Source organism: Eupeodes corollae, chromosome 2, assembly GCF_945859685.1.
Source record: "Eupeodes corollae chromosome 2, idEupCoro1.1, whole genome shotgun sequence".
In the NCBI taxonomy this organism is placed as follows: domain Eukaryota; kingdom Metazoa; phylum Arthropoda; class Insecta; order Diptera; family Syrphidae; genus Eupeodes; species Eupeodes corollae.
Genome location: NC_079148.1, coordinates 57,723,632 through 57,742,051, shown reverse-complemented (window position 1 = coordinate 57,742,051; position 18,420 = coordinate 57,723,632). Strand labels below are relative to the sequence as shown.

The following is an 18,420-nucleotide window of genomic DNA, read 5'->3' as shown; positions in this document are numbered from 1 at the left end:
AAGCGCACCATACACAGTTCAACTCAATTGTCAACTGAATCAAATCAACTGTAAATCAACCTGTGTGCAGCGTTGTCATTTCATCGATTTGACAGTTGAATGGTTGGTTGAAGAAAAATCAAAAGATTTTAATTTTTTTGAAGTTGAATGTAAAGTCCTTTAACTGAATTGAACTGTATGTGGACGAGTTGGTTGATTTGCTGTCAAAATAGCGTCAGTCGAATTTTTGAATTTAAACTTCAAGCAAGTTGATCTATTGCTAAAAATGACTCTCAACGCGAACACGAATATTTGGAAAGAAATTTTCCAAATAATTCAAAATCATCCAGCTATTTGGAAAATAAAAAGCACCGAATATAGAAATATAATGAAGAAAAACCAGGCATGGGAATCAATTTTAGAGAAGTATAAAGAAATTGACCCTGACGGTACCTTGGCCACAATTAAAAACAAAATAACTAACATCAGAACGTGCTACCGTCGGGATCTGAAAAAAGTAGCCGATTCCCTAAAATCTGGAGCTGGGGGAGAAGATGTTTATATTCCCTCGTTATGGTATTTTTACGAGTTGGATTTTCTTCGAGACCAGGAAGAGGCTTCCGAAAGCGTCTCAACAGTAGATTTCGATGTTGAAGCGTTAAAGGTAAATATTTGTAAGATAAGAATTTTTTTCAAATTTAAATTTGTTTTAGGAAATTCGGCCTAAACGCAGCAAGAACAATCCGAAACAAGATTTTCTGCAACAAGCCTGCGCCCAACTTGAGTCGATGAAAAAAATGACGATGAAGATGATGCAATTATCCATGCAAAGTCCTGGGCATGTTCCTTCAGGAAACTTGACCCTGAGCAAAGGCTTTATGCAAAAAAAAGCATTGAAGAAATTCTCATTCTTAGTGAACTTAAACAACTAACATTGCATTCTATTGTATCACCATCAATGCCATCGTCATCAAGAACTACAAATAGCTACAAACATTTTTCACCATCGCCACCCATTTCCATATCTCCTATGTCCAGTTCATCACCAATACAACGTTAATCCAACCATCAGTTTCCACATCATCACCTCCATGCAGTTCATTACCACAAAAATATGTCCATTTGACCCAACAAGGAATTCAAAAAGTTGCTCCCAGAAAATTTTTGATTTTAGATCAAAACTCCTTGAGAACTCAAGAACGAATAGAAAACAATATTCAGGATTCATTAACCCAAAACAAAGAAGGCGAATATTCCAGCATATCGGAACTTTTTGAAGACAGAGAATTTTGTTAATGACTTTTTTGTTATCTACACTTTTTTTTTTATTAATAAGAAATGAATAAATTGAATTAAATGTTTGATGTATTTGAGTTTATATACGTGCATAATTTGTTGCGGATGTTTTTGGCGATAGTCGTAGCATTTCTTGATGTGGTAAGTTCCAGACCTATTAGAACGTCTTCGTTGGACGATAAAGCTTCATAAACTGTTCCATTCTTTCGTTTTATAAAGTTGTGGAGAAAACAACAAGCCAAGACTATCTTTGTCGCTTTTTCGGGACGCAAGTTAATGGGCTTTTGCAAAACTTGGAAACGGTGAGCAAGAATACCAAAAGCATTTTCTACACGAACTCTTGATGAGCTAAGGCATTTGTTGAAATTCAGCTCTTGCGGAAATAATTGTGTACCTTAATACGGCTTCATTATATGTTCTTTTAATGGGAAAGCATCGTCTGCGACGAATACATACGGCAACTTTTCTTCACCCGTCACAAGTTCTTCAGCATCTGGCAAATGGAGCGTACCGCTTTCTAACATTTTTGAAAATGTTGTGTGCCCAAAAACTCAAACATCGGAGTTTCGGCCATTTTTTCCAACATCCACCATCAAAAATTCACTTTTAGCATTAACAATTGCCATTAAAACGATGCTAAAAGTTTTCTTGTAATTGAAGTAAGAGGATCCTGAATTCGGTGGCTTCCGTATTTCGACGTGCTTTCCATCAATTGCCCCAAGACAATGTGGAAATCCACTCACATTAAAGAATTTTTCGGATTCTATTTTCCAATCACCAGCTGTTTGGGGTAGCTAAAAGAAACACAAATATAGGGCTAGGGATTTATAATATCTAAGCGTAAACAAGAAAAAACGTACCTTTATGTATTCCCTTAACACATATATTATGGATTCACATGTTTCAATAACAATTTTTCCTATTGCTTGTGGCAAAACTGCATAAAAAAACTTTAGATCTTCGAAATCGTTACCTTTTGCAAGGTATCTGAGGGTTATGATATCGCGTTTCTGGCGATATTGCGTCCCTCATAAAAGTGTCTTCTCTTTCGATCAACGGAGCTATTTATTTGAAGTAAGAGTTCATCAAAAGCTTTCGCATTCATTCTCGAAAAATTTGCAAAGTCAATTGGTGCACTTATTTTCATAAATCTTACTAGTCTTTCATTTGAAAATTCTTTTTTATTTTTTAACCAATTCCTTGTCCAAATTCTACGTTTTTTAACACTTTCTTCTTCTTCATTTTTAATACACTCTGTAATGATCATTAATGCTCATAATTTTCTTTTTTCCATTATTCTTCACTTTAAAATTGCTCCAAACCAGAAACCCCATCACAAAAATAATACCGTTTCTACAACACGAATTGATTTTTTAACAGTAGAAGCAATGCTTTCCAACTCGGTCTATACAGTGTGTGCTCGAAAACAAACCTAGTTGCCAACTCAGTTTACAATCGAGTTGAAATGTGTATGGGGCACTTTACAATGAAAAAAAAAATGCTCCATTCGTGTTCCATGCGCCACAAAAAAATAATTTTAGGAAATTGATGAACTAAAATGGGTGAGTCACATCTCAGATATTGAACCCTGGTGGTATAAAAAAGCATTATGTGTAAAAAAGTGACACTTCCCATAATCAAATGTTTGTGTAAATTTTAAAGTGTTAAGATGGTCTTACATGTACGTAAATGCATATATTTATGTAAGCCACTTTTAATCCATACATATTTTTTTCATCTAAGCTTGCTTCATATTTCAATTTGACTTTCAAAAATGCTATTTCCGCAAGAAAAGGATGATTGTATTTTTTGATGATGAAGCCAAAAAGTTCAAGTGTCAAACTCTAGTTTATTTTCCATTAATGACACTCATCGTATATAACCGTTCATTAATTAATAATTAGTGTGTTTGTAATATTGTTTTCCCCTTACTATATTCAAATTTGCAAAACTAAACATTTTTAGAAAATGTTTGTACTCGTAAACTATAAAAATTTACTTCTTTCTGACAAATGAAACACAATTGAAAATGGCTTTCTTTTTTTATTTATGTACAATGTCAAACAAACTGACAACCTGTACAAATTGTTTTAATCTTAATTAAGCTATCGTCTAGTTTTAAAACTAGGAATTTGTTTTAAAATCAAGAAAAAATCATTTTAATTTAAACTTGGAGAAACGAAATGTTGTCTATTTTAAAAACTACCCTCTTACTTTTCTTGTAAACCTAAAATAATTCAATTAAAACTGAGTATCTCCAAGTTTTTAGTTATTGGCAAAAAGGGCATAAAAGTTAGAAAAATGTCATAGTAGGAAATTTGGAGAGAGTTTAATTGCAATTTTCTAATTTGAAAAGTAGGTAACAAAAATATTTAGCAACAAGTTTTTTGGCTTGAAACTAAATTTCATCCTGATATTAGGTATGTGAAATACAGCATACGTCAATTTAAGACACGGTCCAACGTCATGTAACAGTTCAAATATTAGGTTTTACATGTATGTACATATATAAAATCTTTTTGAAATAATTAAACTTACTGTCAATGACTTTGGATGTTCCAATGGTAGACATGTGCATTCAAGAGGACACAAGCGTCCCAGGTTTTTCTCAAAACCCACCTATGTCTATCAACTCCTACTCTCACCTCCCCGCGGTGAACATCGGGTGCCTAGTACCTCAACTGGAGATTGGGTTCCAACCCAAGTTGAAAGTTGTTGGAGGCAGCAAACGAGAGAGGGGGGAGAGGTGTTTCCAATAAGGCATGTCTCCTTATCCAGGCGGCAGCGGATGGAATCAACGGTGGCGTCTACAGTTCCAGTAAGGTTGAACTACTTAGTGAACACCTAATAGGGCTTCTTCGACATATTCGAAGCCCAGGCCTGTTAGGAGCGGTTTATCCGGTTCCCCATCCTTGGAGTTATACTTAAAATCTGGCCCTCCAGGTTGGGGGTTGTGCTGTCGGGGTGACTTCATGGCCACGTAAAAGATACCTTGAGTTGCGAAGCACCAACAAGCCTCAGATACGGACGGATTCACTGTTGACAACCCACGCAAAAGAAATAATAATATGGAGGAGATGAAGACACCAAAGACATGTTCTTTGAGCTCTTGGACAAGACATATGAGCAGTGCCCTGGCTATGACATTCAAATTGTCTTAGGAGATTTCAATTCCAAGCTAGGAAGAGAAGACATCTTTGGTGGCATAATCGGGAGATACAGCCTACACGACACCTCCTCCGACAACGGATTCAGGCTGGTCGATTTCGCTGCGGAGCGAGACGTTCTGGTAGCTTGTACGCAATTCACGCATCTTAATATCCACAAGAGGACATGAAAATCTCTTGATCAATCAACCGTCAACCAGATTGACCACATTACGATCGACGCTCGACACTTCTCCAGTATACAGGATATCCGAACAATCCGAGAGGCCAACATTGACTCGGACCACTACCTCGTTGTAGCCAAGGTACGGCTACGGATATCCCGATCCAAGCCAAAACAAGGAAGTACTGTGAGAAGATTCGAAGTTAGACGGCTACAATCGCAAGAGACTGCCATGTCCTTTTACGATCGAGTCTCTAATAACGTCTTAACGAGTCCTATGCTGCCTGCATTAAGCATTGAAAACCAGTGGCAACATTGCCTTGCAGCCATCAGAAATGCCGCCTCTGAAGTGCTAGGTTTCACATGGCCCCCACAGTGAAACCCCTGGTTTGATGAAGAATGCCGGCAAGCGCACGCAGCGAAACAAGAGGCATACAAAACGGCGCTGCACCAAAGGACTAGAGCTGATCGCGAGCTCTACGAGCAGAAGAGGAGAGAGGAACACCGGCTTCTTAGACGGAAAAAAGAGAGCATGAGAAGAGCGCGATCAAGGAGATGGAGGGATGTCACAACAGGAATGAGGTTCGTAAATTTTACCAAAAGGTAAAAAACCTCCCAAGGGTACCAGCCACGAACCGAAGCCTGTAAAGACGATCAGGGGAACATCGTAGTAGAACCGCAGTCGATGCTGAGAATATGGAAAGTTCACTTCTCCAAATTGTATAACGGCGATGACGAACCGAATTCCGCTGTAAGGGAGATAGGACCACTCAACCTCGGCGACGCAGATCAACAATTCCGCCTACCCGACCTTGACGAAGTGAAGATAGCTATACCTAAACTTAAGTCAAACAAAGCTGCTGGAGCTGACGGCATCGCTGCCAAACTATTCAAAGCAGCAGGCGATGACTTGGTAGGGAGCATGCACCAACTCATCTGCAAAATATGGTCGGAAGAAAGCATGCCCGATGAGTGGAATCTCAGCATAGTTTGCCCGATACATAAAAAAGGAGACCCTCTGAATTGCGCCAACTACAGAGGCATCAGTCTCCTTAACATTGCTTATAAGATCCTCTCTGCCGTATTATGTGAACGTCCGAAGCTATTCATCAACAACCTGATTGGTCCTTATCAGTGTGGCTTCAGACCAGGAAAGTCCACTATCGACCAAATATTCACACTACGGCAGATCTTGAAAAAAACCCAGGATCTTAAAATCGATACCCACCATCTCTTTATCGATTTTAAAGCCGCGTATGACAGCATCTATAGTGAAGAGCTCTACCGAGCAATGACTAGTTTTGGAATGACGATGGAGAAAGGTTTAAGACAAGGCGATGCACTGTCATGCGACTTCTTCAACATCCTTCTGGAAAGAATTGTGCAAAACTCAATCGTCAACACTAGAGGCACAATCTTCCAAAGATCCATCCAATTACTCGGATACGCAGATGATAATTGGAATATCAAAGTGTGATGTCAGTGGAGCGTTTTTGAGCATTGCGACGGAAGCGAAGAAGATGGGTTTAGTGGTCAATGAGGGCAAGACCAAGTATATGCTGTCATCAAAAAAGAACACTGAACGACGGCGTCTTGGACAAAACGTCACCATAGACAGCTATAACTTTGAGGTAGTTAAGGACTTTGTCTACCTAGGCACAGCTATTAATGCAGACAACGACACCAGCGCTGAAATCAAATGAAGAATAACTCTTGCAAATCGCTGCTTCTTTGGACTAAGAAGGCAATTGAGAAGTAAAGTCCTCTCTCGAGCATCTAAAATCACCATCTATAAGACACTCATCATCCCGGTTCTCATTTATGGTGCTGAGGCCTGGACCCTGTCAAAGAAAGATGAGAGCGTCTTAGGATGTTTCGAGAGAAAAATTCTTCTGGTGATTTATGGTCCCGTACGCATAGATGGAGAATGGAGGAGAAGATATAAAGACGAACTGTACGGGCTGTACAGCGACTCCTGACCTGGTTAGCAGAATTAAAGTCCAACGGCTTAGATGGCTAGGTTATGTAGAGCGGATCGACATCAACGATGCAGCCCGGAAGGTCTTCGAATCCAATCCCAAGGGACGGCGCAGTAGAGGAAGGCCGCGACTCAGGTGGCGCACCCAGGTGGGAGAGGACCTCAACCAACTTGGCGTGCGAAACTGGAGACAGTTAGCTAGGGACGAGCTGGCTGGAGACGCATGTTGGTTGAGGCCCAGGTCCGCCCCGGACTGTAGGGCCACCTTAAGTAAGTCAATGACATTGACAGTAAGATTTTAAGCTCTGGAATCGCTGCTTATTTGACATTTAAAACATTATACTCTTTAAATTATTTGAAAAAGATTATAAGAATTATAAAAAATTCGAATAAGTTCGTTCAGTTGATTACTATAAAGACAAATGAAATTGTTAAGGATATTAAGCATCATTAATATATTGTTCAGTAAAGTATACCTCATAAAAATAAAACAATCATTGAAGACTTATAATTATGATACAGACATAAATAAAATGCATGTAGTCACAACAAGTGTTCTTAGCTCTGTGAATTGTTTTATGACACCTACCGGTTTATGTAGCAACCCTTGTCTCGTTGTTGCTTCAATTCACCCAAACCATCTATCAAAGTCATTTTCCTGTCAAAAATTGATTTTATCCACTACAGCCTTGTTGAGTTTTTATTGTTTATAATAAATCATTCATATTCAAATTGTGAATGTTACCATTTTATGATTTCATCAATTATTTATTTTCCAGATTCGTTTTGAAACATAAATACAAAAAAATTAGTATTGTCATACAAATATTTTCAACGGGTATCTTTCACTTGCCAACTGCAACTACGAGCACAAGAACCACCTGTCACAATGAATATTCTCGAGGCCATATTATTTTTCCATCGTCTATTTCAACTTTGCAACCTAACCCAGCTTGGATTGGATAAGCCAACATGGTCAGCAATAAAGTCCAGGCCCTTGAAAATATATTCATTCGTCATATTACTGTTTTCACTAGCCATATTAATCGAGGGTATAGTGAATCCGAACTTGAAAGGAAAATATGCAGGTGATGTAGGTGTCACAGTGGACTACATTCAACTAATCGGAGTTCGAACTGCTTATATTGTTTGTGTCATCGAGGCTTTATGTCACGTCAAAGAACAACAGGCACTGTTAAAAAATGTCCAAGAAATTGATCGGATATTCGAAGTATCACTCAACACTGACGTTGAAAATCGCAAGTTTCGTTCAAAAATTATCAAAAATGGTCTTGTCATGCTGATAGTTTATTTTTTCTGTGAATGTTTCATCCTTGCGATAACAGCCTTAAGATCAACCTCAATTTACATTGGTTTTTGGATACTTTACACAGTGCCTCTGTTAGTTTGTGGAGTACGATACTTTCAATATCTACTCTTCATTGACATTATAAAGCAACGGTTTGTAAAACTCAATGAAGTTCTCAGAAGTGTAAATTTATTAAATGCCATTTACAAGTCGGGACATCATAAGTTCCTTGGAAGAGGACAAGCAGCATTCAAGTTAGTTAAAACAACAGATAAATATAGCAAAACTATGTACCGTGATGGATTTGATTTGACAAAACTTCTGGTAATAAGGGACCTCTATAGTCGCTTATGGGAGGTTTGCACTTTGGTGAATAAGTGCTTTGGACTATCGATCCTGATTGCTATTGGTGTGGATTTTTTGGCTATCACGGCAAACTTCTATTGGATATTCCTAAATTTTAAAAAGTTCTCTTCATCGTACGGTGATATTTTTCGAATAGCTTCAAGCGTTTTCTGGTCAATGCCACATCTTTATAATGTTGTGAAATTAGCTATAATGTGTCATACTACTATTGAGACTGTAAGTGTTAAAGTTGTAAGATTTATTTCTCACTAAAGTGCAAATTTTAATTGTGATTTTGTTTTTATATAACAATTTAATTAACATTTACAGACATCTGAAATAGCTTTGGGTGTGCATAGAATTCAGGTGGACTTATTTAATGATAATCACAATTCATTGGTAAGTTTCTACAATAATTCGCAAAGGTTTTGTGTTGCGTTGACGTCATTTGGAAAAGTTAAAACATCTTTTGACTTGACATTGACTTTTGCGACACCTTGCAGTAGAAAAATTTACATTAAAAAATACTTATTTAAGTTTTAAATAAACGGTTATTCGCAGATTGAACAGTTTTCTCTACAACTACTTCACCAAAAAATACATTTTACAGCTTTTGGATTTTTCTCGATCGATTGTAGTCTACTGTATACTGTAAGTATATTTTACTGTTTATTTACTACATTGCTAGTAGGATATTTTTAAGAAAAATGAACGGACGATGCTGATGTATGAGTGCATCGTTCAATTTTTAGTAATGGTGTAGTTCTAACTTGTCAAGTGTCAAAATCTGACAGCTTCAAATGTGACAGCTGTGCAAATAGCAGTTTTCTCACAATGAAAAAGAGCTCTAAGGGTATACAAATTGTATCTTTAGATTGAGTCTCAATCAGTGGCGTAACTACAGGGTGGCAAGTCGGCAAAATGCCACGGGCCCCCAGCTGGAAGGGGCCCCCGGTCAGAGGAGAACCCCAACTCCCAGCATTTATTATTTATCATACATGTTTAGTGAAACTCGTCAGAGAAAAGTGAAACGTCATTTTGATGAAATTTGTGAGGATGAACGTCTCCAAGATCCTGAAAGCTTGTTTAAAGTGAACGTATTCTATCGTGTATTAGACATAATCATTAATCAACTGAGATCGCGTTTCCTTGGAATGAATGAAATTGTTTCCAATTTCAGTGTCTTGCAACCTGCCACTTTACAAAATTTGAACGATACTGATTTGTTGGAGAAGGCTTTAGCATTTGTCCATCTATATAAAGAAGATATATCCATCTCGTTTTGCAAGGAAATTCTCAGTTTTCGATCCTCTTTTAGACACGAAATAGAAACATCATCTTCTATAAGAGAACTTGCTGACTTATTAATAATAAAAAATCATTTTATATCTTCAAGCTTTCCTGAAGTGTGCACTGCATTTCTATTATTTCTCACCATTCCTGTGACTACGGCTAGTGCCGAGCGATCGTTTTCAAAACTGAAATTGATAAAAACTTATTTAAGAAATTCTATGGGACAAGACAGGTTAAGCAACTTAGCTATTCTATCCATCGAAAATTCTATGGCCCGAAATTTGAACTTTGATGATATCATTACCACTTTTGCTGAACAGAAAGTCCGAAGGAAGGAATTTTAATAATTAACATTTTATATTTTGAACAACTTGTGTGCTTTTAACAATATGATTATTCGGACTGCGTATATCAAATTGCTTTTTTTGTTGTTCAAATCATTTTGACTACTCTATGTGCCCATATCAATAAGATGCTGACTGTACTTCTTTTTTTTTATTTTTTATTTGAAATGGGCTTGCTCTTGACCACAATCATGTCTAAGCTATGATGTGGTCTACGATGGAGCGAGCTTACCCAGAAGATGCCTATTCACGTTACTTTTGAAACACCCAGGGTTATAATTAGGTATTTTTATTTTAAAGTGAATTATTAGAAAATCAAGTACCTAAGTATAATTATAAAGTTTGTATGTACCTACTTAACGTAGTGATTTATTATTGTACTCTTACAAGTAAAAGTGTATAAATAAGTATTATAAAATAAAAAAATATTATTATTGTTGGTTAATTTTTTTTAAATTGGGGGGAGGGGCCCATCCGATGAATTTGCCACGGGCCTCGAACGGTATAGTTACGCCACTGGTCTCAATACATACGTTGTTTCTTTTTAATAAACGTTATTGGTAAAAATTTACTTATTTATACTTGAAGACATTGTTGAACTTTACTCCTTCTTAAGCAACTTCTAGTTTAAATATTTTATAAATTGTTTTGTTGTTGATATTTTCAGATTGTTGGAGCTACTACAACCTATTTGATTATACTGATTCAATTCCATATGAGTGAACAAAGGGATGTTTCATCAAAAGCTTTTCAAAAAGTGATTGCTAACATAACACAGTAATTAATTAAAATATTTAAAAATAAGTTTTCAATGAAATGAAAAGTAAAGATAATTTTGAAGGCTATGGATACAAATAAATTGAAGTTTAATAAAACAAAATGTGTTTGGAAATATATGTTTTATAACATGCAGTCTAAGCTGTGACAGGTACCACATATCATTTCCTGGTGTCAAGTTTTTGAGCTAGCATTTGACACCTGTCAAATTTAGTTTTCATTTGTAGTGTCATAGTAAAACTGGTAACTAACTAAGTGTCTTTTTGTCAAAAGCTTAGTCTAGAACTTTTTCTCTGCAATAAAGTGACCAGTTCACGTTACATCTGTGTGAAATATTTATGTCTTCACAATTAACATTACTCATGCGGATTTTGTATTGAAGCATTAGCTGCTTTGTAATATGTATAGTGCCATACGTATCAAGAATTTGGTGACCTACACCATCAAAAGACCATTGGCGAAATGTCAGGATACAAAATGAATAGCTTCATAAAAGCAAATGTGAAGACAATTTTTCATATGAGAAAACTAGTTTGATAGAAATTTTGTTGTATTTTTGTAGTAGGCACCCGTTAGGTTAGGTTAATTTATAGTGGCTGTCCAAGATGGAAACGGACACACTAAGGCCAGTTTAATGGCCCATTGTGATACCACACGAATCTTGAGGCAATGGAACCAGCTTGAGTCCCTTACGAAACGTGAGAGGCTGATTATATTGGTATGATTTAGATCGTTTAGATCGTTAAAGAAGAATTCTCCTAGGTAATTCTTGCGTTTTCGAGCTAGAGCAGGGCATGTGCAGAGAAGATGAAGAACCATTTCTTCCTCTTCCTCGTCCATACAGCTTCTGCAAAAGTCATTTGAGAATACGCCTAGTCTTGTGGCGTGCTTTCCTATTCGACAGTCTCCGGTTGTGACACCTATTTTCGAGCTTTTATGAGATCTGTGGCTTGACACGTGGTGATGTTTGTCCACCTGGTGCCTGCCCTCCTCACAGCGTCTTGCATTAGCAACAGTTTACAAGTAGCGATTGGTATGCCAGTACTTGCCAAACGTGGTAAGATGGGCTGTACTGTGCCGTTCCTGGCGAGTTCATCTGCCTTACAGTTACCTGGAATGCCTCTATGGCCCGGCACCCATCAAAGGTGAATATTAAACTCCATTACAGATGATCGACAGTTATGGACTGTTATAGAGTTTGTAGAGACAGAGTCCAGAGATTTGATAGCGGCCTGGCTGTCAGAGAAAATACGGATATCAGATGTTGTTATCACGTTTTCTTTGAGCCAAGACAAGACTTCCTTAATCGCCAAAAGTTCCACCTGGAACACGCTACAATGATTGGGAAGGCGGAATGAGAGACTTAATTTCAGTCGTTCAGAGTACACACCTCCATCAACCCCTTCTTTCGTTTTTGACCCATCTGTGTAAAAATAGATTAACTCATCCTCCAAGAATGTCCTATCCTTCCAAAAAGATCTGGGTGGTATAGAAATCTGGAAGTTTCTGTCGAATTGCAGTTGGAGGATAGTGTAGTCTGTGTGCTTTGGAATTGATTCTAAGTACCTTAGAATTACGGAGTGGCCAATGTTGTTGTTAGTCCACTGCGACGAAGCATTAAGGCGAATAACAGAGCTTGCAGCTATTTGTTTGCTAAATATGTCAAGAGGTGTAAGGTAGAGCAAGGTGTCCAGTGCCGCAGACGGGGTCGTGCGAAGCGATCCGCTTATATATATTGGCATAGGTACGTTAAAATCGGTCTGATTACCGATGTGTATAGCCAATGCGTGATTCTGGGTTATAAAACCCATTTATTACCAGTAGCTTTTTTGCAAGAAAATAGAGCTACAGTAGCTTTTTTGACTCTTTCCTGTACGTTGCGTTTTCAATTTAGTTTTTTGTCTAAGACAAGACCCAGGTATTTAGCTTCGTCTGAGAATTTTAATTGGATTCCTTTAATATCAGGAGGGTTGACAAATGGAATTTTGTATCTCCTCGAAAATAAGACCAGATCGGTTTTGTTTGGGTTAACACCCAGTCCACACCGATCAGCCCAAAGTATTAGTCTGTTCAAGGCATTTTGTAAGAGTTCTTTTAGGATATTAAGATGCTTTCCTGAAACTGCTATAGCAATATCGTCCGCATAGGCTATCACTCTGAAACCCTCTGCATCCAGACTAGTTAGGATTTCATTCACCACTAGGTTCCAGAGGAGAGGGGGTAGAACACCACCTTGCGGTGTCCCTCTAATGAATTGTCTACAAGAAGAATTGCCCAGTTTTGAGTTAATTATTCTGCTAGTAAGCTTCAAATGAATTAACTCCCGAAGCGAACTCTCTACATTTAGAGATGTTAATGCAGATGTGATTGCAGATGTGTCCACGTTGTTAAAGGCACCTTCGATGTCAAGGAAAGCAACCATAGTGAACTCTTTATGATGGAGGGAATATTCGATGGTGCGTACTAAGGTTTGTAACACTATTTCCACCGATTTACCTTTACAGTAGGCATTTTGAGACGAAGACTGAAGTCTTGTATCGATACGTGCCTTAAATGGATATCAATCAATCTTTCCAAGGTCTTAAGAAGGAATGACTTGGGAGTATTTACCGGCTTTAGGTATAAAAACAACTTTAACTTCTCTCCATGCCGAGGGAAAATGGACCAGGTAAAGACAGCTGGTAAAAATTGTCTCAAGGATTAGTGCAATTATATCAGAAGCCTTTTGTAATTCGGCTGGTATTATTCCATCTGGTCCTACAGCTTTGAATGGTTTGAAGCTGTTGAGAGCCCATTGTAGCTTATCCTTTGTGATCAGACCTTGTGGATATGTTGTATTTGAACTTGAACGTATAAAACTGTTGCAAGTTTTGGTAAGAGAACTAAAGTGAGTGTCCAATAGTAAGTTCAGCAATTCATTACTTATATTACTATGCTGTCTGCATTTTTCAAGCAGCTAGGCATCGCTGGACTAGTTGAAAGAATTTTCCGTAACCTAGAGGCTGCAGAAGAAGAAGATCGCCAAGAAGATCGCTTGGATTTCCTTAGTGCCTTCTTGTAGATTCTTAGGGATTCTTTGTAGGAGTCCCAATGAGAGGCTAGTCTTTCAGCTTTGACCCGGTTGAAGAGTTTCCTGCATTCTTTCCTGAGCGAGTCAAGCTCTGAGGCCCACCATTGTGGTTTCCTCTTTCCTCTTATGTGTATAAGTGGACAAGAAATTTCTAGCGATCTGTTCATAGCTGAGGTAAGGACATTGACTTTGTTGTGAAGTTCATGAGCGTTAGAGGAAGGACTAAATAGTTCAGGTTCTAGTAAACTCTGTAATGAGTTCCTGTATGAAGCACAGTTAGTTTTCCGATAATTTCGAAAAGTCAATGGACTCGGGTTATCATCATCCACATTTATATTGAACTGGATATATCTATGATCAAAGAACGAGTGTTCTTTGTATACTTTCCAGTCCAAGATCATATGGTGTATAGTATTTGAGACAAGAGTTATGTCTAAAACTTCTTGTCGAGTTTTAGTTATGAAGGTTGGTTCATTTCCAACATTACTTACTAAGAGGTTAGTACCAAGAATATAATCAAAAAGAGACTCACCTCTGTCGTTGATATTCGTCGCTCCCAATAATTACGTGGATCCTTTGCCTTCCAGGGTTTTTCCAGGAAGAGGGCCAAGGTGGTCATGGCCAAGATACGCCGACACTAGTCAGAAACTTCCTTTAGTTGTTTCCAGCCTACCTACGGTGGTATCTTTGTCGCTGAAATGATGGAGTAAAAAAACACTAATGCTACGTTTTACTAGTATGCAAGATCTAGGTTCACCTTTATCTGTCACACACAGTGTGTATTACCCAGGAGTCCTGAGTCCTCGAACAACGGATCCCATAATCCTTGGCTCTTGGATCAGGTCAATGTCTTCCCCGTTTCTTGCCAGACGGAGAAGAAGTGAGGCCGAGGCCTTTATGGAGTGTTGGAGATTAATCTGTACTAACTGCAGTATTTTAACTACAATTAGGCAGATCAACCTCCACCACGATTTTGTTCTGATCCTCTGAGTCTGAGGATGAACCCAAGAGTTCGTCCTCGCTCAGAAGGATCATGTTAAGGTCGTCCTCAGTCTCCATTAAGGATGGACTGTCTACGACTTTTGTAAAGGGTGGAGTCGCAATTAGAGAGGGCATGGGTGCATCGTCACCCTTTGTTAGGAGAAAAGACGACGTCCCATGCCCACCAACCGCTAGTTCACCTTCGGTTGGTTTTGGACCACGCTTTCCGCGTTAACCTCACCTTTTTTATATATTCGAATTTTAATGGATTCGAAGCCATAGCTTATGGAGCCCTCGTTTAGGGCTAGAGGAGCCAAGGATTATTTATTTAGTACCACAATGACACTCCTTTAAAGACCCTTCACTTCCTCGAGCTTGGCTATCTTCCAGTTGTGCGTCGGAAGGGACGGGTTGCAAACTCTGATCATCTCGAGAATGTCCTCCATGACAGCAGGTTCAATCGGTATCCAAATGCGGGCTCTAGGTCTGCTAGGAATGTCTTCCAAAGCGACAACCTCGAGCTTCGCACCTGGCCAAACTTCACCTAACCGGCTGACAACAAGCTTGTATAGGTCACAAGACCTCTGGTCGCCACAAACCATGAGTTTGACATGGCCTTGATGCCAACCCACTACTGCCATTAGGTATCGCTACCTTTATATTCTCGTTGCTACCAACAGCAGAGGAGGGTCCATGGTTAGCCACTACTCCCTTCTCTGTGTTGGCCGCAAAAGATACGGCAGCAGGCTTTGACGTCAAGCTGCCGCCCGGTCCTGAAGAGATACCGGTCTCATTTGTTTTTTTTTTTTATTTTTGTTTTTGGTTTTGTTCATACGGGTAACACGAGATGCAAAGAAAAAAGGTCCATTTGCACAGAGATTTGCATGTACAGATAAGGCTAGTTAATCCGAAGGTCGCCAGGTATTCGGATACTCCATTAGAGACTGGGCTATTTTTTAATTGGGCTCACAGCCAGGCTGATCATCGGCACGATTCGTTTAACATCTTAAATCCAGCCCAATGAAGATGAGAAGTGGTTGGAGAGGAAGAGAAAGGGTGAGGAGTCAGTTGATGCTAATTCATCATTCTGATGTGTAAGGAAGAGATTGGGATTCGGTAACAGCAATTCAGCTAGGTTACCTAGAGTGAGAAGGAGCATAGGAGATAGGAGCGCTGCTAGCTTTTTCACCATTACAACGTGGGAGGTGGGATAGGAGTTGGTGACATAAACGTAGGCTGGTATCCCTTGTCCTCAGTCGCCTTGATGACTTGGTACGGAGCATGCACCAACTCATCTGCAAAATATGGTCGGAAGAAAGCATGCCCGATGAGTGGAATCTCTGCATAGTGTGCCCGATACATAAGAAAGGAGACCTTCTCAACTGCGCCAACTACAGAGGCATCAGTCTCCTTAACATTGCGTATAAGATCCTCTCTGCCGTATTATGTGAACGTCTGAAGCCATTCGTCAACAACCTGATTGGTCCTTATCAGTGTGGCTTCAGACCAAGAAAGTCCACTATTGACCAAATATTCACACTGCGGCAGATCTTGGAAAAAACCCAGGAGCTTCAAATCGATATCCACCATCTCTTTATCGATTTTTAAGCCGCGTATGATGCTGTCTATAGGGAAGAGCTCTACCGAGCAATGTCTAGTTTTGGCATCCCTGTCAAACTTATCCGTTTGTGCAGAATGACGATGGAGAATGCACGCTGCTCTATCAAGGGCGGAAAAGATCTTACCGATTCATTTGATGTCAAAAAAGGTTTTAGACAAGGCGATGCACTGTCATGCGACTTCTTCAACATCGTTCTGGAAAGAATTGTGCAAAACTCAACCGTCAACACTAGAGGCACAATCTTCCAGAGGTCCATCAAATTACTCGGATACGCAGATGATATTGACATAATTGGAAGATCAAATCATGATGTCAGTGGAGCGTTTTTGAGCATTGCGACGGAAGCGAAGAAGATGGGTTTAGTGGTCAATGAGGGCAAGACCAAGTATATGCTGTCATCAAAAAAGGACACTGAACGACGACGTCTTGGACAAAACGTCACCATAGACAGCTATAACTTTGAGGTAGTTAAGGACTTTGTCTACCTAGGCACAGCTATTAATGCAGACAACGACACCAGCGCTGAAATCAAGCGAAGAATAACTCTTGCAAATCGCTGCTTCTTTGGACTAAGAAGGCAATTGAGAAGTAAAGTCCTCTCTCGAGCATCTAAAATAACCATCTATAAGACACTCATCCTCCCGGTCCTCATTTATGTCGCTGAGGCCTGGACCCTGTCAAAGAAAGATGAGAGCGTCTTAGGATGCTTCGAGAGAAAAATTCTTCTGGTGATTTATGGTCCCGTACGCATAGATGGAGAATGGAGGAGAAGATATAACGACGAACTGTACGGGCTGTACAGCGACACTGACCTAGTGAGCAAAATTAAAGTCCAACGGCTTAGATGGCTAGGTCATATAGAGCGGATGGACATCAACGCTCCAGCCCGGAAGGTCTTCGAATCCAATCCCAAGAGACGGCGCAGTAGAGGAAGACCGCGACTCAGGTGGCGCACCCAGGTGGGAGAGGACCTCAACCAACTTGGCGTGCGAAACTGGAGACAGCTAGCTAGGGACCGAGCTGGCTGGAGACGCTTGTTGGTTGAGGCCCAGGTCCGCCCCGGACTGTAGTGCCACTTTAAGTAAGTAAGGTATGCCGTGTTTATGTGGGAATGGATGATGATTCTGTGGAAGGTAGAGGGATAGGCCCCCCTCATAGAAAAACCTTTTTTTACCCATGTCATAATTGACATTTGCCGCCATTTGCACAAATTAGAGCATTAATTTATAATAGCGTTTTGCACCACCTTCAACAAACTTTTTTTCGAAACAAAAAAAAATAGTATAATGTATAGTGGTTAAAATTATAGTACGTCAGTTAACATCAGTTAATCTAAATATGTGTCAAATTATGGTCTTTCTTTAGCAATTATAGAGCCAGTTAACCCTCAAGATAAAAGGCCAATTAGGCAATTCGGGTTTTGTGACTGCGGCTGATTGATGTCCTTTCCTATTTGAGGGTTGAAATAGATGGTCTTCTCCATCTAGAGACTAAGTTTCTGAAGGTCCAAGACAAACGTACTCATAACCCCTTAATCGTAAATATATTTGAGATGAAAAGAAAATACGGAATACCGTTTGCAATTTTAGTATTCTTAACGAAAGTTTTTGCATTCGATCCATTTACCAAAAAGTCTAAAATATACACATCCTATACCATCTTATGGTTCGTCTTACTTGCAACATTTATCTACATTTGCATCAACAATTACATCAAGTACTTGAATAGTTCATTAATAATTGATTTTGTTAGTACAACGCTGGCAGTTTTACAAATTTTGGCAAATATGCTTATTTTGATAGAAGCCTTTAATAAGCGTCAACCATTTTCGACGATTGAAAATGCTTTTCTAAATATTTTTGCCACATTTGAGCATCGTCAGAAAAGAGATAACTCTAAAATCGAACAAATGTGGAAAAGAATCAACTTGAAGTTGGCCATATTATTCTCAATACTCATCATATCGTATGGTTTTCTTAGCCACGCCTACATTTCTCAGAATGGCAAAATGGGACTGTTTTGGCTTAATTTGTTGCAAAAACAAGCTTTAAACGTCCGTGCTTTGCAACTTATTGTGTGTTTGATGATAATGAACGA

At 39.0% G+C, this 18,420-nt stretch overlaps 2 protein-coding genes across 2 annotated transcripts; both read left to right on the top strand.

Moving 5' to 3' along the window:
• The first annotated feature begins 265 nt into the window (after positions 1-265).
• On the top strand, positions 266-1,286 carry LOC129944930 (uncharacterized). Its single transcript, XM_056054589.1, has 2 exons — positions 266-643; positions 693-1,286. The coding sequence occupies exons 1-2, from the start codon at positions 266-268 to the stop codon at positions 909-911; spliced, it is 597 nt and encodes a 198-aa protein (XP_055910564.1). The 3' UTR covers positions 912-1,286.
• A 6,159-nt stretch (positions 1,287-7,445) lies between these two features.
• LOC129946888 (putative gustatory receptor 2a) lies at positions 7,446-10,695 on the top strand. The gene is made up of 4 exons (XM_056057256.1): positions 7,446-8,474; positions 8,568-8,636; positions 8,799-8,888; positions 10,542-10,695. Exons 1-4 carry the CDS (start codon positions 7,473-7,475, stop codon positions 10,653-10,655), a joined length of 1,275 nt encoding a protein of 424 aa, XP_055913231.1. The 5' UTR covers positions 7,446-7,472; the 3' UTR covers positions 10,656-10,695.
• The last annotated feature ends 7,725 nt before the right edge of the window (positions 10,696-18,420 follow it).

Coding starts and splice junctions, on each gene's coding strand:
- LOC129944930 (XM_056054589.1), top strand. CDS start 266: ATGACTCTCAACGCGAACACGAATATTTGGAAAGAAATTTTCCAAATA. Junction 644..692: donor TCGATGTTGAAGCGTTAAAG/GTAAATATTTGT, acceptor AATTTGTTTTAG/GAAATTCGGCCTAAACGCAG.
- LOC129946888 (XM_056057256.1), top strand. CDS start 7,473: ATGAATATTCTCGAGGCCATATTATTTTTCCATCGTCTATTTCAACTT. Junction 8,637..8,798: donor ATGATAATCACAATTCATTG/GTAAGTTTCTAC, acceptor GGTTATTCGCAG/ATTGAACAGTTTTCTCTACA. Junction 8,889..10,541: donor ATTGTAGTCTACTGTATACT/GTAAGTATATTT, acceptor TGATATTTTCAG/ATTGTTGGAGCTACTACAAC.